Here is a 22,867-nt window from a genome sequence, read left to right on the forward strand (position 1 = left end):
TCCACATGGAATGATAAGTGCATAACTTTGTAGATATGTCCCTCCTTCCCAGCTTCCCTGGTAATGGGTAATACAAATTGATCCCAATATACTCAAACCTCCTCACATTAAAGGGAGATTTAGGCTCTAGATTATATCTTTCCTTGCTACCTGCCCTCTTCCCCACAACCGTGAAGATTACAGCTAAAATCTTGCTTGATGAAAATAAAATCCAAAAGTCTTGGCTTCATTCTATTGTTGAACAGTTTGTAAATATTTCCATGACGACAGCAAATGTTGTAACAGGATTTGGCTCCTAGATTGGCCTGGGGTCATAACACACTGTTAATTGTTTAGAACTCCATTAAATGAAGCTTTTGAAATTTTTTTTTGTTAAATTGTAAGTTCTGTAGTTACTGAGTTCCGGCAGATCAGTCCAAAAGCAAGGCCTAGTGATAAATACAGGATGTCTGTGGTTTGAGTTGTCAACAGGATTTCAGACTTGGAAGAGTCTTCAGAGATCGTAATCCAATCCATATATGACCAATGAACATTCCCATCAAAGTGGTCATCCAGTCTTCACTTGAAGATCTATGGGGAAGGACTTGGGGGGTACAATGCCTAGAACACTAGGTTCAAATTCTGCCTCAGATGCTTGCTAGCTCTGTGACTCTAGAGAAGCCTCATAACTTCTCTAAGACTCAGTTTTCTCAGCTGTAAATTGAGAAAAATAATAGCTCTTATTTCACAAGGCTGCTAGGAAGATCAAATTAAATATAATGCATTTTGAAAATTTTGAAGCACCGTACAAATGCTAGCTAGCTAGTAGTGCCAACCAGAGCAGCCCATTCTATTTTCACATGGCATCAGTTGTTAGGAAGTTTCTTCCATTTAATATCTGAAGTTCATAGTAAAAAATAGATATTGAAACTTGTAGTTGTGATGGCTTTATCTGAAGATTATTGCAGATGTAAAGGGCTATATAACAGGGCCCTTCCCCACTGCCTCATCTCTTTCACCTCAGGATATTCAATCACCATTCTTGATTCTAAGGCTTGGAACCTTAGAACCCCAAGGTAAGTAACTAGCTGTGGACATAAGGGAGGGAGAAAAGAACCTAATTAAATAGAAATCACATTTGACTGGTGGAAATAATTGAAGGACCTTCCAGAAAGTCATTGGTACCTTCAGGGCAGGGAGGGAGTGAAATAGTTTGGTAATCAGACCATTTTAATTTAATAATCTTAATTTGAGCCATTTTTGCCTTAACAGATGGGTTTCAAATCTTGGCTTTAATTTTCTTTTTTTGCCATCTTTTTCCTGAAATTTCTGATGTTGTGCAATACACGAGACAAAAAGTATAGCACAGTTTGGTTTGGCCTTTTGCATAACAACGATGCACGAAAAGAAAGTAGTACAGACTATGTATTATCTGTTTGCAGGAAAAAAGTATGATAATGTCATTCCGAATTATGATGTCATTTATTTTGGCTCATTTTCAGCTTTAAATTACGGGTTTCATTGTTAATTTACATGTTACAAATGTAGGAATGTGAGAAAGATCTGTAATCATTTATGAGGGAAGTTTCTGTGAATTTATTATCAACTACATTCAAGTCCAATCTAATCCAATAAATATTTATTATGTCTATTATTTACCAGACCCTGTGCTCACACTGGGGATGTGATTAATACAAAGAATTAATACAAAGATAGTCCTTACCCTCAAGAAGCTTACAATCAAATGGAGGACATGACACACTTTGCTGTTCTTAGAAGAGGTTCTTTTTATTTAGTTGGTGTAGATGTCTGATTAATCCACTTGTCAATAAACCTTTAAATGTTTAAATAACTATATGCCATCCTAACCAAAGAACAATCCTTGTATTGTGCATGAATCTTCATGGGGATGATACATTTCTGTACATATTATCACTCGAAACCTGGAATCTTTCTGTCCTTTTACTTCTAACTAATATATACAAGGCAGATGTTAATGGAAGGAAAAAAAACGTTAATTTTTCTTCTAGAAATGAATAAAGAAAGAATTTTACTCTGGAGAGTCACACAGTTTCAAAATTAACAGGGGCGATACAGGCAAGAGATGAAGTAAGGGGAGGAAAACCCAGGACTAGGAAAGCTCAACCAGGTATCTCAATAAAAATATCAATCATAATCTTGGTTAAAAAAAATCTAGATAACTGGGATCTTGGAAATTCTTAGAATCTGAGCTCTTCCTCAAGCCTAGTTTTATAGTTGGGACTTTTGAGTCACTCCTGAGGGTGACTGGGCAGTCTTACATAAGTGCCGTGGCAAATACACCTATGTTGTTTCAGGAAATCCTTATCATCTCGAATTTACCTAATACCAGAAGACTGATAATCTTCCTTCTCTCAACCTGCCCAAAAGATGGTCACCAAGTGTAGTCACAACCCCTATAAACACCCAGAGGGAGGGGAAGCAGATACACAATATCTTCCTAAGGGTCTAGCTAAACCTCTGTTTGCCTCAGTTTCTTCATCCGTAAAATGGGGATTATAGCAGTACCTACTTCCCAGAGAGGTTTTGAAGATCAAATGAGATAATATTTGTAAATAGGAGGTACTTAAATACTTGTTTCCTTCCTTCGCCTTCTCCAAGTTAAACTAGAAAAGATGAGCTCTGCTAAATTTCCTTCATTTTCTCATCTATCTTCTCAGTCTTGTAATCTGGCTTCTGATCTCCTCACTTAACTGCAGCTGATCTAAAGTTACCAACAATCTTTTCATGGCTAAATATAATCACCATTTCTCAGTCCTTATTCTATGTGACCCTATTCTGAAGCTGTTTACATCTGTCCTCTCCTCCTAGACACTCTCCACTCTCATCCCATAACAGGACTTTCTCTTAGTTCTTCGCTCACCTAACAATTCCTCCTATGTTTCCTTTGCTATGTATGTATGTGTATGTGTATGTATCACTCACTGAGTGTGAGCTTCTTCCAGTGCTCTGTTCTAGGTCTTCTTTTCTCCCAAAACTGACTTTATGAAAGATCTCATCAGTCCCCCTGGGCTTCCTAATCATCTCTATGAGAAGGACTTTCAGCACAGTCTCTATATTAAGCACTAACTTCTTTCTAGAATTTTAGCCCTGCTTTACCAACTACATCCTGAATTTCTCTACTAAAGTGCCCCATTCACCAGAAGGATGAGTTTTGCTTTGATGAGACTGAAGGGGAGGTTACAGCATTTAAGTGCTAAACTTAATCAATTTTGACTGAAGGTATAAAAAGACAACTAAAAACGGAAAAACAAAAAGAATGCTTATATTTCTTAGAGATTAAGATACTTGTCCAGAAGAAAAGAGATAAAAAGTAGGAGAATTTTAAACTTGAATCCAAGTGTTCTGATTTCTAGTCCGGAACTCTTTCCAGAACGTCTGAAGTAATAAAAATATGGCCAATAGTGCTTTAATTTTAAAGAATGTTTTGTTGAAGCCTTTTGCTTTACTTCGGTCATTTCTGAGTTTATTTTCTGCCCTCCCCAATCTCTTCTGGAATGGAATCTTCCCTTGAACAAACAGTTAAGTAAGAGATAACATTAGTTTCAGCAACCATGCCAGATGGAACACACTCCTTTGTAATCTCTCAACTCCCTTTTGAGAAGAAAGAAGTATGTTTCATTATTAGTTTTTCTCCCCATTACTCAGAGATCAGTTTCCTTTTAGTGATGTCTCACTTTATTTTACTGTAGTCATGATTGTAATTGGTTTCTCTGGTTCTCTTTACTTTGCTAGGCATCCATTGCAATCTTTCAAAAACCAATATTTCATTGACATTAAGATGGCACAGTGGATACAGCATAGGCTAGGAACTGCCCATAAGTTCAAATCTGTTCTCAGGCACTTCCTAGTTGTGTGACCCCTGGGTAAGTCACTTAACCTTGTTTGCCTCAATTTCCTCATCTGTAAAATGAACTGGAGAAGTGAAATGACAAGCCACTGAAGTATCTTTGCCAAGAAAACCCCAAATGGGGTCGTGAAGATTCACAGATAACTGAAACAACTCAATGACAAAATTTATCACCAATTCCTATTCATAGTAGACATGAACAATTTGGAGTTTGGTTTAAGGCAGTATAAGTTAAATGCTATATTCCCTAAACAATTGTTATCAATTACTGCTTAATTCAGCTTTGATGTTCTTTTCCAGAGCTAAATGGAAAATAGCCTCCAGTCACCTCTGAGAGTATCAAGCTCTGTTACAATTTGATTTTTTGAACATGCCATATTAACCATGCAAACCCTTGCGACTCTTTCTCCTGCCATTATCATTAATTCTTTTTGCTGTTAGTCCTAATTACCTTGATTGCCTTGAAAGAACCATATATTTTTTATTGTATTTCAGTGACCTAAAAAAAGGTCCTTATTTGCTAAGAGAGTTCTTTCTACTTCCTGTGGCTTCTGTTCCAAGACCCTTCATAGCCTTGCACTTTGACTAGTAAAAAATTGAGACACACTCATGTAGGCACATGTCTCATTTTTACATTTTGCATTTTCCCCATGACAATCTGGTCGCCTAATATGCCATGTTACTAGTCTCCTTCACTTTGGAGCTCTTTTATTGTGTGTAAAGTACTTTACATGTTTTGACTGATTATCATAAGGAGTCTCTCTCTCTCTGATAATCTTAATGTATTTTTTCCTTTTCCCCTACTGAACATTTTAGAATATAGTGTAATAAAATAGAATAGTTTTTTGGCACAACTAGACAGAATTTCCTTATTGGAAAAATATTGTCTTCTCAGAAATTCTGAAGATTAGAAAGGAGCAGGCCAGTATGAGTAAGAAAAGCTTTTATTTGCTGAAAGGCAGAAGGGAAAGGATGATAAAAGAAAAAAAGAATAATAAAAAAGCAATAATTTGCTAAGTGTTGTTATACACGTTATCCTTCTATCCACATGTTGGGGATATAGTGTAATATGATAAATTTGTAAATAAGACCTAGTTTTGAATGCCAACTCTATTACTTTATTAAATGTGGCCTTGAGCAAAAAATGACTTTGCCACTATAGGACTCAGTTCCCCCATTTGTAAAATGAAGGATTTAGACTAGATGATCTCTGTGGTCCCTTTGAGCTTTAAATCATATGATCCTTATGTTTAGTACTTGGTACTTGGCAAAACATTTTTATATCCTTTATGTTGTGTTGAACTCTTTATGACCCTATTTGGAGTTTTCTTGGCAAGGACATTGGAACGGTTTGCCATTTTCTTCTGTAGCCCATTTACAGATGAGAAAACAGAGTCAGACAGGGTTAAGTGACTTGCTCAGAGCTAAGAAGTGTCTGAGGCCAGATTGGAACTCACAAAGAAGAATTTTCCTGACTCTAGGTCCAGAGCTTTATCCACTGTGCTATCTAGCTAGCCATATCCTTTATATCTTGATTATAAACTGTGACATGGGTAGGACAAGTATGATTATTGCCATTTTGATATGAGAAAATTGAAGCATGGAAAAATGACTTGCTAAAAGTAATTCAGCTAGTTAGTGACATAGGATTAGAACCCTAATCTTCTACCCTTGGTGCAGTGTGTTTCCTGTTAGAGCGCCAGCTAGTAAAAATAAAATGGAAATGGTTGCTATTAAAAAAAAAATGCTACTTATATTATATGATGATCTACTGTGAATGACTTAACTACTCTGAGCAACACATTGATCCAAGCTAATTCCAAAGGATTTATGATGGAAAATGCTATCCACTTCCAGAGAAAGAACTGATGAAATCAATGTAGATGAGAACATATTTTTTAAAAAAAACTCGTCTCTTTCTTTCCTTTTTTTCCCTCACCATGGCTAATATGGAAATATGTTTTGCGTGACTGCATGTATATAATCCAAATCTAATTGCTTGCTGTATCAGAGAGGGAAAAAGGAAAGAAGGGAGAGAGAGGAATTCTAACTCAAAATTATAAAAAGGTTAAAATTTGTTTTTATGTGTAATTTGAAAGAAAATATAAACAATTTCACAAAAAGATGTTGCTTCTATCTTTCAACTCATACAGCTATAGAGGATGACCCTAAATAAAGCAAATGGGCATGGTGTGAAAGACCCAATAAAATTTCCTTTGCTTCTCTACTCCCTGAAGCTAGTACTGATTACAGCATTCTATGGGTGCCAATCTAGTGATGAATGGGTTGAGGCAGTATTGATTTGGACAGTCAGTTTTATTTCTCCATTGCTTTCTTAATACAGTTCTTTGTTGCCTTTTATATCAAAATTTGACTTTCTGTATCCTTTCTTTCCTAAATCAACAGAAAAGAAGAACCCCATTCTAATGTAGTGACCTAGCTACTATGACTTATTGACAAAATTGCTCATAGTCTGCTAGGGGTTTCCACGTATTCTGAGCATGACTGCTCTCCAAATTTCTCTGCAGAAGTGTTTTTGTAGGAAAGATTGTTGGAATTGGTATTAAGGCATTCTGATAGACTGAATCTCAATCAATTTTACACTCAAATCTGTCCTTGAAAGCAGAGTGTATATTTATCAAATACATGGAACTAAGATACTCCTTCACTCTGGGGATGTGAGCTAAGAATGAAAAACAAATATGGCAATCTGAAAAAATGACTTAGGTACATAGAAAATTTAGTTCCAATACTGAAATCCATTCCTCTATGAGAAAAAATAGATAGGGATTATATAGCTTTGCTAAGATTTATTGGTGTAGCGCCAATGCAATATTCACAGTGCCTATGATGGCCATGAATTTGCTGGCAAAATTCTGAATCATGAAATACAACAGACTCACCACATGAAAGACAGAATCAAAACATTTATTCAGAAACCAGAAAGCCAAATCCCAACACCAGACAGGCAATCCATTAGAGTAACAAAGAAATCTATACACAACAGCAATGTAGAGGCTATACCATCTCCAGGCCTTCCCTCTGCTAGGCTTCCCACATATCATCTCCCTTAAACAAATCACAAACAAGTTTTCTCACTCATGCTAGCCAGCTGCCTACTTTTCTCTCCCTCAATTCTGACTGCTCTGACCAAATTTTCTCTCAGCTCTGCTCTAACTCTACCTCTTCCTGTTCCGCATGACTTAAGCAGGTCACATGAGCCTATTAATGAATGGGAAAGATCTTCCCATTTAAGTTGCCATTACATGTGGCCCCAAGATCTTTTGTATTCATTACATAGGTTGGTGGGGCAACTGGTATCAACAGAACTGTAACAGCAATAACACAAAATAAGCATATGAAAATATCATAGGCAACTGGTTTCAACAGAACTTTACAACAATATAACAGGGATCACAAAAAATAAGCACATAAAACAATATCTTAGGGTGGGGCTTGAGCACAAGTACTCTGTCATTCACCCCTTGAATGAATGGGGCCTAAAATCTCAGAGTAAGGGACAAAGGTCTCTTCTTCCATAGTTACTTCATGCTGAGATTGGATATAGAACTGTCCCTGCCCCAAGAGATCTGATTTGAAGGGTCCGTTTGTCAGTCAGCATCTGGAGCTTGATCAATGCCAGGTCTGGGGGTGACACAGCATATTGGACAGGGGGTGACTTCTGGCTTAAGAAATCAGGCATCTGTAGGTGGAGGGTATTAAACCTGCAGAAAACAAATCTGACAAACAAAGTGAACAGACAAAAAGTCAAAAAGAAACAAGGAGACAGACAATAAGCAGAAGCAGAGTAGGTAAGGTCAGCCATGCTTCTGGAGTCCATGAACCCACTATCATGGCCTCATACATGGTAGAATATATGAGTTAGGGGTACAATTTGGTCATCATCTTCTCCTGAATGAACAACAGTTACAATATTATCTTTCTCATGTGTTATAATTTCCCCAGCCTTTGGAACATCGTCTGGCTTCCATTTTACCCATACTTTAGCTCCTAATTCTATTCTATCAGTAGAACTCAATCCTTCACTTCCTCTGCTAGTTATTTTGGAAGGAGGGTCAGTTTTCCCTAGGGTATTGTTTCAAAAGTAATAATAATCACTTGAACTATTCCACCATTTTTATAAAACTGTATGGGTTCATGACCTAAATTTTGGAATGTCACAATAATTTCACCTTGATAATTAGAATCTATCACTCCAGCCAATACACTTATTCCTTGAGCTGTTAATGCTGGTTTAGATAATATCTATCCAAAATGATTTTTAGGGATTCTCATATATATTCCAATAGAGATTTTTCTTATTTCTTTTCTATCCAACCAAAAGTTCTCTAAACAATCATATCCTTCCGAACAAGGTGTCCCTTGGTACAGTGCTAGGATATCTAGCCTCACAATTCTAATACTCAGTATTTGGGATCTTACGTGTTTGTTGTTTTCTAATTTGCAGATTTGGTGTCAGCATTCTGGCTAGAGGTGGACTTCCTTTAATCTGAGATGGGGCCTGGCCAATTTCCTATTCTCTCTGCAGGTGTGACAAACTTGGATACAATGTTTCAGGAGAACTTGTAGGGGCAGTTCTTATTTCCCTGCTCAGTATAACATCAAGCCCCTTTTCTTGATACCTTTAGTATAGTTCATTAGTTGGAATGCCATTTATTCTTCCAAAATCTATCCCCGCTCTCAGTAGAGGAGCAAATAGTTCTTTTCTTGTCAATCTATTCTGAGTTTGAATCTGCTAGCTATTTACTCTTCTCTCTTGAGGAAATTTATCTTTTTCACTGATTCTCACTATCCAAAATACCATTGATTATCCCATCCTTGGGGAGAACCGACACAAAATATCTATGACTTCCTGTGGAGTAAAATCCTCAATTACCTTCCCAAGCACTGTATGAACACCGCCCCTCCCCCCTCCCCCCCCCCCCCCCCCCCCCATTCTCCTGCTGTACTGGGCAAACGTCAGCCTCCTCATTTAACTTTGTTTCATTCTCTTCCCATGCTGCTGGTAGGTGGTTAGGCACTAGTCAAGCTCAGCTTGTGTAAGGGCGGCATTCACCTTTTGCTTCTTTTTTGAGAGCTAAACTAAAAACAACTTTTTCTTCTACCACCTGAGACTTTCTAGTTTGTTCTTCTAAAGAAGAATCTGAATGCTACAGCATAAAAAGCTTCTCATGCAAACCAGCCAACTGCTTTTGCATCTGAGCTTTCTCTTACAGTAGCTTATCTCTGCTTTTATACATAAGGCGATAAGTTATTGGCAAGGCCCAGCCTTTCCTACATACCCCTGCCAGTTCTTTCCCTGGTTCTACTGGTATTCCTTGCGAAGATCTTTCTAAATATCTGGGTCCTCCCTTCTGTAGCCTTGGTTCCCAGTTTTCACAGAGCCCTGTGCTTTTAGCCCATTCTTTTGCTAAAGAAGAATGAAGTAAATTCTCCCATCCTGGAATATCCATTTCTTCCTCTATCTCTTTCGCCATTTTGTCTCCAAAAAGAGGTCTGATATTTTATAATCCCATGTTCATCACCATTTGTAGTGCCAATGTGATATTCACAGTGCCTACGATGGTCATGAATATGCTGGTGCAATTCTGAATCATGAAATATAATAGATTCATCACATGGAAGACAGAACCAAACCATCTATTCAGATACCAGAAAGTCAAATCTATCATAGTAACAAAAATCTATATACAATAGCAGTGCAGAGGGCAACACCATCCCAAGCCTTCCCTCTATTAGACTTCCCACAAACCAGCTCCCTTAAACAAATTACAAAGAAGTTCTCTCACTCATACTCGTCAGCTGCCTACTCTTTTCTTTCTCTTCCCTCAGTTCTGACTACTCTGACCAAATTTTCTCTCAGCTGTGTTCTAACTCTGCCTCTTCCTGTTCCACCTCTCCTGCTCCACCCTTTCCTGTTCCATGTGACTTTAACTCATGTGACTCAGGCTTTCATGTGATTTAAACAGGTCACATTGGCCTATTAATGAATGGGAAAGATCTTCCCATTTAAATTACCATTACGGTTAGAAGGATGGCAAAGATCAAGAAACTATTAATAGTTAACATTTATGTAGCATTTTATATGTTTGTAAAGGGCTGTGCATATATTAGCTTATTTGTTCCTCACAACAACCCTGTGAAATAGTTAATGTTGTTCCTAGTTTACATATAAATAAGTTGAGGCCTCAACTTTCCTAGGAATAAAGTGAGTGTAAGTGACTTGCCTAGCATCACACAGATAGCAATTATCTGAGACAGGATTCCAACAGAGTCCTTCCTGATTTCAAGTTTGCCAATCTCACATTTCTCACAATCCTCCAATTCTATTGTTTTGCCTCATTTCCAGTCACAGAGAAGAAAGAAGGAGGAAATTTGTTTACATAGCTAAGCGCCAGTGTATTTTTGGTTCTCAAATAAAAAACAAAGAGACTCATTTGAACAGTTAATAACGGAGCACTTAAAAAAATAAAGCTGCCCAACTTCTCATCCTTGATTTAGAAATTGAGTAATATCGACTATTTCAGAAGATTCTCTGGGGACCATATTCTTATTTTGGGCCTATTTTAGGAAGAGGGTACAGACTGTTTGCTTTTTTAAATATTAAGTTCTCATCAAAACCATCTATGAATTATCCAGGAAGTTTCATGTGTTTTTTTTAATGGTCAGTTCAAGCTCTAAGACATCAAAAGACACTTAATTTACACATAGCAATTTTAGCATTATACTTGGAGGACCAAACAACCTGTATAGTTCCTGGAATCCCAAATGACTAGCTGGGATATTACAGTAGCCAAATGTTATTGGTTTCCAATTCTGGAAAATTAACAAAGATCTGTCTATAACCAATGCCCACTTGAAAAGTTTATCTTTATCTTATGGGATAGAAATGTTCAGAGGTATCTTTCTTAATTATCTAAATTTTCTTGCTAGCTAATCATTCATCATCTCTGAATGAACATAGCTAAATTAGTGTTATGTCATCAGCAGGGCACAGTAATAGATTAGGAATCAGAGCACATAGGTTCAAATCTTGGCTCTGTGTCTTACTATATGATTGTCTATAGGCAAGTCAATTCAACTGTCTGAACCTCGTATATAACACAAGAACATTAAACTAAGTGATTGCTGAGGTTCCATTTAGGTCTAAATCTTTTAAAAAAATATTTAATTAACTTAATTAAAAATTAATTTAAAAGTCAGATATTAAAATAATTGATCAAACAATTTTAAATGACAAAGTGAGTTCAACATATATTTCCTATTTATAGTTAAAAATTAACTTGTTTTATGTATAATATGAATATAAGCATATCAATTTCTATAACCATATTTTATATTCTCAACTTTTTCCTTCATTTTGATAGGCATTTAAATTTTTCCTCTTATGTATTTGAAGTTAATATGTATTCTGTGCTAGTTCTACTTTCTTCACTTAAAAGTACTTTATTAGCCTTTACAAATTTCTTTGTTCCTCATGTTGATCATTTTAATAACATTATATTCTTCTATTACATTAGTGGTGCCACAGCTTATTTAGCTCTTTACCAACTGCTGGGCATTTAGGTTGTTCTTAGTTCTTAATGTAAGTACAAAATTATAGGGGAACTACTTGTGGGATCCTGTGTGCATTTCCTATTTTCACCGACCATGTGGTTAGAACACTTGACTTCTTATATAATGAACTGAAAAACCTTATCAGGATAGATGCAAATCCGTTTCTCCACTCCCTAGCATCAGACACTTTATAAATAAGACTAAATAGCTGTTTACTTCCTGTAGTCATTTCCCTCATACCTCTTTAGCCTCTTTAAAATGTGGCAAACTCTTGATGTAAGCATTAGTAATAAGCCAGTTGCTACTTGGGTTATCTTTGGCACTGTTACTCATACTCTTCTCTGTGTCTCTAACGATGGGGAGAGTCCTTTGGGCTTGTGTGACAGTCATCCTACTGGGAAATCTGATGACTTCTAGAGAACTTGAGACAAGTAAGTCAAACCTTTTGGGTATAAGGGTTCATGGGGTGTGATTTTCACTTGTTTTTTGTATGTGTAACAGTCCCTTATCTATTTTATCCTTGAAACTTATAACAGATTTGTCTGGGATTGTGTGTCCTTACAAATTAGTTTCAGTAATGTGGAAATTATATTGAATGGTTATTTCTTTCTTGAAGTCAAGGTTAGAGCTCAATGAAGCTGGTTTTTTTTTTTTGACAGCAGAAAAGAAGCCAAGCTAAGAATCTGGGGGGCATTTAATTGAGGAACTCAGGCTCTCTCTTTTTACCTTCAAAGATATTCAGTTAGTTTTAAAAAATTAGTATTTGCTTTCCTGTAGTAAGGTCATTTCACAATGGAGTAAAAAGAAGATAGGAGAACAGTAATGAGACACAATGATGAAAATAAAATGAGGACCACTGAGGAGCAGACATAAAATTTAGTTCTAAGCTCCATTGAATGTAAGAGGGGCTGTGCACACAGGAACACCTTCTGGGAATGATTAGAGCCCTTATCTTGCTGTTCTCCCAACCTGGTTTCTGGGGAGACTTCAGAAAATTGTTGCCAGGCTATATCATGTTACGAACTCTGTTCAAAGGACAAATAGGAGACGCCAGATGGGAAAAGTTCCAGCTTAACTGAAAAAACATATAGCAAATTTCAAGTCAGACAGCTAATATTTTATACTCCAGTTCAATATGCTGGCAGTGGATTGCCACGCCATGCAGATGAAACCAGGTATCCTTCTTTATGGTCCCTTAACACTCTGAAATCTCCCAATGCTTCAGCTATGATACCGCTTCTTACTTTGTAATTCTGTGCCAACCTCCTATCCGCATGAATTTGTAAAGGCCCTTAAAGACATCACTTTGCTCATGGTTTAGTGATTGCAAATTGGATTGCTGTATAGACTGTTCTGGAACACTAATAAGATAGCGTATTGGGCTTCTACGTGAGGAATGAAAATAATGCAACTTTGCACTTGAGTTCCAGGCTACCTCCCCATGATTTACAGCTCCAGTTGTAATCTGAGCTAATCTGTCTCCACTTGCTCCAATTAATTCAATTCTCTACCAATATCAGAAGGCAGGGGAATGATGAATTAAGTTGTAACTCGAATTGCTGGTATACATGGAAATAGATTCATGTCTCTTCTTTGAAAAATCTAGACTTTCTAACGCCAACCAACTTGAGATCTGATTAGAAAAAGGACTTAAAAAAATAGGTGCCTTGCCAAGGTAAGTATGTTTGTATGAAGGAGGGAAATTTAAGAAATAATTATACACACTCCAGTTTCTTGATATCAAGTAGATGTATTCCTTTCTATTTTTGTTCAGACCTTTCAGTTATGTCTGATTCTGTTTGAGTTTTTCTTGGCAAAGGTATTGCAGTGAGTTTGCCATTTCTTTCTCCAGCTCATTTTACTGAGAAAACTGAGGCAAATAGGGTTAAGCCTAGCATCACCTATGCATCTGAGGTTGGATTTGAACTAGTCTTCTTGACTCCACACCTGGAACTCTATCAACTGTGCCACCTAGCTGCCCCCCTCTTTCTCGTGTCACTTTAGAAAATAACTTGGGATATTTTTCATTCACAATGTAGAGTCTGATTTCAGGTAACCATAGCATAGTATAGAAGAAAAATCACTGACTCTGGAATCTTAGAAGACTTGAGTTAAAATCCTACCTTTAATGTTGGCCAAGTCACTTAACCTCCATTGGCTTCAGTTTCCTTACATTTATAATGAGGTGGTTAGATGGATGGTCTCTACAATCTCTTCCAGCTCCACATCTTTCTCATTCAGGAGTTCTCCATATCAAAGAATTAACAGTCCCTATCTACTGTCCAATGACTTAATTAATTTTATTAGCCCTAATGTAGGGCAGAGTAGGTAGGATCATCCCCATGTGGTAAATGGGGGAACTGAGATCTAGAGCAAATGAGGGATATATCCCAGGTCATGCAATGGATCAGTAGTGGAGCCAGGACTTCTACTAATTTCTAGTCCATTGTCATGCCCACAAAAAATAGCAGTGCTCTCAGTTTCTGAGGCTTCCTTCTTGTGGTGGAGATAGTTGATTCCCAGGAAGAAGTCACCGATGTTTCAGAGCCTGGATGAAACCTTGTGCTCAAAACACCCTATCCCTACTGATACAGGGTGTAGCAGAGGGGTTCAGCAGGAAAAAAACAAACCAACAACAAAAGCTGAATCCCATCTTTGCCATTTGCCACCGGGTGACCTTGGGAACCTCATTTAACTACTCTGGGAAGGACCACCATCACCATCACCACCACCAGCAGTAGTTTGTTTCCTCATCTGCATAATGGAGAGCTTGGTCTAGCTGGCTTCTAAGATCTCTTTTTGTTTTCAGTCTATGAAACTATGGTTCAGAGAGAACTAGGTATTCCACCACTTAAACTCCTCCAGCCTGGTTGATTATTTCTTCTGGAACTCCTTAGAACTCAGGGTAGAACAGCCGACTTTTGTAATGAGACATCAGCCTTCTCAGCTTTAGTTGTGAAGAATAAACCAGTAAAACATCACAGATGAAAATGTATGGACCATTCTAACCCTGTAGCTCTCCTCCTCTTGAAGGAGTTATTGTTCTCTTGTAACAACATAGAGTTGGTTTTTTGTTTTGTTTTGAGCAGTTATTCAGAATTTACTTTCTTTGGGGGGGCTTATTTCCCTTACATTATTATGTTCATTCATAATTAATTTTCAAGCCCATATCTGAAGTTGGGAAATTCAAATTTTATTTTATTTCATTTTGACACAAAACTTGTGTTTAAGATGTCTGGGCTGATAGTGACATTTGCGGTTGCTTATGAATTTTCATTGTAACTAGGGAGCTGAAATACTAAGTAAATAGGTTATTTTTTGTCTGGCTCACAAAAGCTGTTTCAGAGAATTTTGCTTAATGGCACCACCATTTGAGATAAAGATAATGCTCCATTATATAATTAGTATCTTGCAAAGTTCCATCCTTGAGGAAAATGAACTTAGGCTGTTTCTTTTTGAATGCTGCTTTTCTCTTCCTGCCTTAAGAAAACATTAACCTCAAACAGTATGTTTTTAATTCTTATCACATAGTCAGATGGAGACAACACTTGTTACATCTTGTTTTTTGACTGACAGGCTGATGTCTTGCTGTGAGGGATATGGAGTAGAACTGTGATTTCCCTGCTACAGAGGACCCTTTTGATGGAGGAAATTGCCTCTACATGTGTAGGTCTATCCCCATACTGTACCTTAGGGTCTTAGAGAGATGCCTAAAGTTCTGAGAGATTAAGTAACTAGCCCAGTGTCACACAGACAGAGGTAGACCAAGCCAACTTACCTTTGAGACTGGCTCCTGATCTAATACATCAGAACCCATTCAAATTCAATCCAGAGGATATGACTTAACTTTATGACAGAGGTCACAGAGGAATTAAGATCTAGGGAGAGCTTTACACCAGAAGACATAATTTATTTTTTTTGTTATGAAATTAATCATTTTGCTTACTGTCTCAGGGAGGGAGGAGAAGTGGGAGGGAGGAATAGAATTTAGAACTCAAAAAATGTTAAAAATAGTTTAAATTTAATTTTTATTTATTTTAAATTTTATTTTTTTCATTAAATTTATTTTCAGTTGTTTTAATTTAATTTTAATTAAAATTGTTTTCACATGGAATTGGGGAAATAAAATAGTCTATACTAAAAATTATCATTGTTAAAAGCATTTATTATCCTCCCCTCCCAATTAAGGAATGAAAATGAGAAAGAAAACCTTCCTAACAAATACATGTAGATATAGTCCAACAAAACAAATTTCCATATTGGCTGTGCCTCAAAATACTTCTCATTTTCAGTGCATCATCTTGCTGGTAGGAGACAGGGGGGATGTTTCATCTCCAGCCTGATGGACTTAGGTTTTATCACTGCATTGACCAGAGTTCCAAAGTCTTTCCAGATTGTTCTTTGCTACGATGTTGTCCTTATGTAAATAGGTCTATTCGTTCAATTCAATGTACTGTTGCTGTTGTTAGTTGTTTTAGTCATGTTTGACTCTTCATGACCCCATCTGGATTTTTTGGGGGGAAAGATACTTTCCTTCTCCAGCTTATTTTACAGATGGGGAAGCTGAGGCAAACAGGGTTAAGTGACTTGCTCAGGGTCACACAGCTAGCAAGTGTTTTGAGGCCAAAGTTAAGCTCAGAAAGATGACTCTGCCTTGCTCCAGGCCTGACACTCAATCCATTGTGCCACATTAAATTTACTATACAACTTTAAAGTGATCTTCCCAATTTCCTCTGAAACTATCCATTTCTTCATTTCTTGTGGTATTAAATAGTGTTATACTCTATTAAGAAACCATAATTTGTTTAGCCAGTCCCCAGTGGGGAGATAATATCTTAATTTCCATTTTATTTATTTATTTTTTGCTGTGTAATGAGCTTCTCTGAATATTTTTTTTTGTACATACCAGTTCTTTCCCCTCTCCTCTTTGGGGCATTGTCCTAGTGGTGATTCAGTTGAGTCAAAGCATATGGACAGTTTAGTAACTTTTTTAAAGCATAGTTTCAAATTGTTTTCTAGAATGCCTGGACCAATTCACAACTCCACCAGCTGTGCTGGTTTTCCCATAGCCTCTCCAACATCTGCCATTTTCCAGAGGATAGAAATCTTCAAACAAGAACATAGTAGGGAAAAGAAACTCAACATGTTGCCCTAATGAAAACAAGAGTAATTAGAATTTCATAGTCAACATCAAATGTTGTTGTTCAGTTGTTTCAGTCATGTCTGACTCTTTGTGATACCCCCTTGCTATGGGGTTTTCTTGGTAAAGTGGTTTGCCATTTCCTTCTCCAGCTCATTTTGTAGATAAGGAAACTGAGGCAAAGAGGGTTAAGTGATTTGCTCAGGGTCACACAGCTAGTAAATGTCTGAGGCCAGAGTTGAAGTCATGAAGATGAAACCTGACTTGAGGCTTGGCACTCTGTCCTCTGCATCACCTAGCTGCTCAGGGGGAAAAAATGTTGCTCAGCATCTAAAGTAGAAGGTTAAATTTGTTTGATTGAATATACAAATGACCATCAATATAATTTTCACATATAGGACACTTCCTATATATATCTACTACTCCCTTTGCTTTATACACCTTATAGGCTTTACAGGGGTAGAAGTCTTAGAAACTATCTATTCTATCCTTTCCAACCCCACCTGCTCAACTTATTTTATTGCAGGTGAAACTAATTCTAGAGAACACAAGGTCACAGAGGTAGTAACTAGCAGAGTTAGTTACTTATAGGTCTCTTTCAATGATTCCCTGCTTCCTTTAACACACACACACACACACAAACACACAGACACACACAGACACACAGACGCACAAATTATTTTCCATATGATTAAACTTAACAGAGAGAAAAACAGAGGCAGCTAGGTGGTGCAGAAATTGGAGCACTGGCCCTGGAGTTAGGAAGACGAGTTCAAATTTGACTTCAGACACTTGATACTTACCGTGTGACCTTGCCTTCCCTCCTCCAAAAAAATTCCAAGTCTTCATAATCAGCTTCAGGAATGCCCTTTGATCTCTGCTATTATTATCTCATATCATTTTTAAAATGCATAAGTTAAAGAAGAAGCTCTGCAATTTCAGTGATGTCTGAGAGTGAAAAAATTGATATTTGTAACACCCTTGTGTCTCAGTAGGAGGCAGGGAAGTGACAGAATGGAGACAGTGCTGGACCTGGAGTCAGGAAGACTTGGATTCAAATCTAGCTTCAGAATTGACTAGCTGTGTGACCCTGCACAAGTCACATCACCTCTGTCTGCTTCATCTATAAAACAGAGATAATAACCTCCAGTGGTGGTTGTGAAGATAAAACGAGAAGAGATCTGTAAAGTGCAAATGTTAGCTGCTATTACTTGGACCAGTCCAGCCCAAAGGATGTTTATTTTCTCATGGTCTCTAGGACTGCTCGTATTTCCATGAACTAGCAAAGGAATATTCTGTCAATGCTTCATTTCTACATTTGCCACTAGTGACATAACAGAGGATCCTATCTCTCTGCAGTAATGCCATCCTATAGCAATCCCAGACTATCGTTCAAGCGGGAAGGATGGCATTATTGAATTGTTTGCTGAATTAGGCATCCTATTTTGTTGATGCAGGAGATGCATGGCACAGTGGGGAGAGTGCTGACTCTGCAATCAAGGGATCCTGGATTCAAGTCTTGCCTTGATGTGCTTAATCCTTCTAAGTCACAGTTTTTTGATCTATAAAATTAGGGTGTTGGAGTAGACATCCTTTGAAGCATTCCCCAGCTCCAGATCTATGATTCTATGACTTTTGTGTCTCATTTAATAGCGCATACATTTATCAAGAATTAACAGGTTTTCCAATAGAAAGAATAAATTTAGAATGTTGCCTAACAGCTATCTATGAAGAGCTTCTTGTCCAGCACATTGTTGCTAAATGTCTTTCTTATGTAGCTCAAAGATGCTGCTTCTTTTCTAAATTCATGATCCTTTCCAAAAACATGGGTCTGTTCATTCTCCCCCAAACATTCCAGGGACATTCTTTCCTCAACCCCTGGACTCTGATTCCCTTAGCTCTCCACTTACATAACAGGGGGTGTCCCAGTGAGACTTCCACAAAAGCTAGATGTCTGGAAGGGTAGAAATAATCTCTTATTGGAATTTTACAATGTGTCCCTGCTCAGCATCACTGGTTCTAGGTCACAGCTGGCTTGTCTTTTTCTAAGCAAAGAAGAGATCCCCATCTCTTCCCCCTCCTCCCAGTCACTTTTTCTTCATGTGTTTTCTTAAACAATAAAGTCTTATTGATACCTTTAGAGTTTTACTTTACATTTATTTTGGACTATGTCCCTCTCCCTTCTACTACCAAGTGAGTCTTCCCTTGTCAAAAAAAAAAAAAAAGACATAAAAAAGCAGTTCAGGAGAACCAATTTATACTTTCTGACAGAGCATCCAACATTCCACATCTATAGTTCCCCACTTCTCCAATGAAAAAAGGGAAGCATATATTTCATCTCTTCCTCAGGAGCCTGTTTGCACATTCAGTTTAAATTTATTCAGACATAAGAGGTTTTCATGATTTGGATGTGATTTTTGGTGATTACAGCAGTTCCTGGTTGGGAGTTATTGTTGGTAACTGCTGAAAAATTTCAAATCTTGCCAAATCATTGTAAATGTGACATAATCACTTTTTTTTCTAGAGAAATATGTCATATGTAGCTCTGTGGTTTGGCATATGGCCCACAAAGTTTCTGAGGTAACGGTATGACTTTGATTTAAAACGCCCTATGATGTTTGGCTATTGATTTCCATAGTGATCATAAGCTTATTGTAGTGTCTAATAGGAGTTTCTACAAATCGATATGTAAGGGAACCTTCCTAATTTTGAAAGAAATTTTCTGTATTCACATGATGCCCATCACATGTCTTGGTTCTACAGTATACAGATTTATCTATCTCCAAAATGCTACAGGGACCATTTTTTTAATCATTTCCTGCAGTGTTCATGTTCTGAGAAAAAGATCTTTAGAGTGTGTAGTATCAAACAATTAAAAAAATACCCAGTTTTGCATTTCACAGAATTAATCAGCGTCAGAGATACTATTGATATTAATGTCCTGTCCTGCAACCACACCCTCTTAGAGTCTCTGGTTATCATGGTTCCTGGACAGAGAAACTTTTTACCAGTGATTTGAATCAAAAGGAGACAAATGGGACCTGGAGTGTCTTAGACAGTGAATAATGTTATGGACTCTTACCAAGGTTCATGAGTTCGCAAATTTTGTAACCTAGATGACTCCTGGTTTCTCTTTGTTTGTTTGATCACAAAGCAGAAGAAAGCTCCAAAATCCATTCTAACATATCCCTAAGATAGAGATTCCCAACTCAAGTGTAGCTGCAATTATTTTATAGTATATTGTGGACACAGAATTGTCATGGGATTCTCTAAGGCTTTTCAGGTCAAAATTAAACTTCATTTACTTTAATTTTTTTACCTAAAAATGTGCCATAGAGAATTCTTTGTATTTGTTGTTGTCATTTTTTCTGTTGTGTCTGACTCTCCATGACCCTATTTGGGATTTTCTTGGCAGAGATACTGCAGTGGTTTACCATTTCCTTCTCTAGTTCATTTTACAGATGAGGAACTGAGGCAAATAAAGTTAAGTGACTTACCCAGGGTCACACAGCTAGGAAGTGTCTGAGGCTAGATTTGAACTGAGGGAGATGAGTCTTCTTGACTCTAAACCCAACTCTCTATCTACTGTGACATCTAACTGCCTGTTCTTTGTATATGGTGTCTTTATACATTTTTTCTTTGAAGGGTGAAGGTAGGAGTATTACCAAATTTCACAAATGACTGAGTATTGCAACTTCAAACTTCAAAATTTGTGCTTTAAGGAACTCACCAAATCAACTGACCTAGGGGTCAGTGTCTAAATCTTGACCCTGAAACTACTGATTTCAGAAAGGTTCCCCTTTGTCTTTCTTTCTACCAACTTTGTTAATCCCAAAATGAACAGTTTCCCTCAAATCAAATCAACAACCACTTCTGAGAACCTGCTTGGTGTAGAGCTCTGTGCTATCTTTTGGGGGAGATATCAGATCTAAGCCAGAGTCCCTACCCTAAATTTAAACAACTAGAAAGCAAAATATGATTAATGTCCGAATGAGTGCTACAGATATTATGCACTCTATGAATTCAGAAGAGAGGGAATGATATTTTAAATATAGTTATGAAAGGTTTTATGACGAGGCTGGTAGCCATAGAAAATAGGTTGGATTTGAAATCATAGGCATCTGCTGCTAGACATATAGATTTACAGCCTGAGAACTTAGAGGACATCTATCTGTTTATTTATAGATATGGAAACTGAGGCCCTCAGTCAGTGGTCAAGTGACTTGCCAATGTTCATAAAGGTAAACAGTAAATGACAGAACTGGAATTCAAATTCAAGTCCTCCCATTCAAAATCCCATGTCCATTCCCCTATTCCATGCATCCTCTCAGTAAAAAGAAGGAAGATAGGGCAAAGTTATGAGCAAAACTTTTATTTTTTAACTAGACTACATTTTTTTTGCCCATCAACATGCTTAAAAGCTCCCATGGTGAAAAGGCAGGGGGTGGAACTCCTAGTTCCCATTGCTTTAAGAAAATAAGGAAATGAAAACTGCTTTTCCAGTATATGAAAGCTCTTTCCCACCCCCTCTCTCACTGCCAAAGTCGTTGAATACATCCTAAATCATTTTTGCAGCTTGCCAATCTTAAGTACTTCTTGCCAACACCATCTGATGGCAAGAACTTAGTGTGCGTATGATGTGGAAAAGTGAATCAATTCAGTTCCTTTTAAAGAAAGAAAGCAGAATGACAAAGAGAAACCAAACAGATTTATATTTCTAGCTTTACCACCGACTTTTTTTGTGTGTATGAGTCCTTTGACTACACAATGAGTTTGGTCAGAAAATGGAGATGTCAGTTGTTATAATAAAGTTTTTTATAGGCAAATCCTAAGAAGGTTGATGACAACATTCACCAAGAACAAAGTTGTGATCGTCACATGATATGACAGCCAATAGAAGGTGCTCATGCTAAGTGAGAGATTGAGTCCACCCCTGGCAGGTGGGAACTCTTTATAATTGAAAAAAAAAAAGTAGTTCAGGGAAGTGGTGAGGCATCTGAAGATTGATGTCATTGAATGAGAGAATCATAGGATTAATGAGTTGGAAGGGACTTTGAGGGAAACTTAGGTTAAAAAAAGGTGAAAGTCTTGCCTAATGAGACTAAGCAGAGTTACTTAGATTGACTCCAAGTCCAGTGTTCATTCTAGTGTTCATGTTGTCCTCTTGGTACCTATATAATATGACCATCAAACTCAAGAAAAGATTAATTTAGTTAAGGAAGCAAGATATAGCCAAACTTTCCAAAAACTACTCAAGTTGAAGGTGTATTTTGGGTCAGCATCCCCTCAAAAGCATAACTCCTTCAGCATTTTCCCCCCAATTTATTTACTTATTTTTAGTTTTAAACATTCATTTCCACAAGATTTTGAGTTTCAAATTTTCTCCCCATCTCTCCCCTCCCTCCATCCCAAAACACCATGCATTCTGATTACCCCTTCCCTCAACATGCCCTCCCTTCTATGACATCCTTCCCTTCTCTTATCCCCATCTTCTCTCTTTTCTTATGGGGCAAGATAGATTTCTATACCCCATTGCCTATAGTTCTTATTTCCCAGTTACAAGGAAAAACAATTCTCAGCATTCATTCCTCAAACTTTGAGTACCAACTTCTCTCCCTTCCTTCCTCCTCACCCATGCCCACTGAGAAGGTTAGCAATTCAATATAGGCTATACATGTATAGTTTTGCTAAAGACTTCCATAATAGTCATGTTGTATAAGACTAACTATATTTTCCTCCATCTTATTCTGCCCCCCCATTTATTCTATTCTCTCTTTTGACCTTATTCCTTCCCAAAAGTGTTTACTTCTAATTACCCCCCTCCCCTCATTTGTATTCCTTTCTATCATCCCCCTCACACCCCACTTATCCCCTTCTCCCCTACTTTCCTGTAGTGTAAGATTGATTTTCATACCAAATTGAGTGAGCATGTTATTCCCTCCTTAAGTCAAATGTGATGAAAGTAAGCTTTACTTTTTCCATCTCACCTCCCCCTTTTCCCCTCCATTGAAAAAGCTTTTTCTTACCTTTTTTATGAGAGATAATGTCCAGCATTTCTTTTGATAGACCAACCACAGAACACAGTAGTTTACAAAAAAAGACACTTCATTGAGAAACATAGCAAAATAAATAACAAGGGAGTTTTCTCCTATTCAGACAGGTGTATAATTTCTCATATATTTCTAGCATATTCCTGGGAACATATGTGGGGAATAACTGTAGGAGAAGCAAATGTGTCAGGAACATGGGCTCTTTATTCTTGCAGGGCCACATCCCAACTA

General features: G+C 37.4%; 1 protein-coding gene across 1 annotated transcript in view; it reads left to right on the forward strand.

The window, feature by feature from the left end:
• The first annotated feature begins 11,650 nt into the window (after window positions 1-11,650).
• The window catches only part of CRLF2 (cytokine receptor like factor 2), a 41,637-nt gene continuing 30,420 nt past the window's right edge, over window positions 11,651-22,867 (forward strand). The window contains exon 1 of the mRNA XM_072614506.1: window positions 11,651-11,877. Coding sequence (XP_072470607.1) covers window positions 11,802-11,877 — 76 coding nt within the window. The 5' untranslated portion in view covers window positions 11,651-11,801. The remainder of the gene's footprint in view (window positions 11,878-22,867) is intronic.

The sequence above is a fragment of the Notamacropus eugenii genome, chromosome 5 (genome assembly GCF_028372415.1).
Source record: "Notamacropus eugenii isolate mMacEug1 chromosome 5, mMacEug1.pri_v2, whole genome shotgun sequence".
Classification (NCBI taxonomy): domain Eukaryota; kingdom Metazoa; phylum Chordata; class Mammalia; order Diprotodontia; family Macropodidae; genus Notamacropus; species Notamacropus eugenii.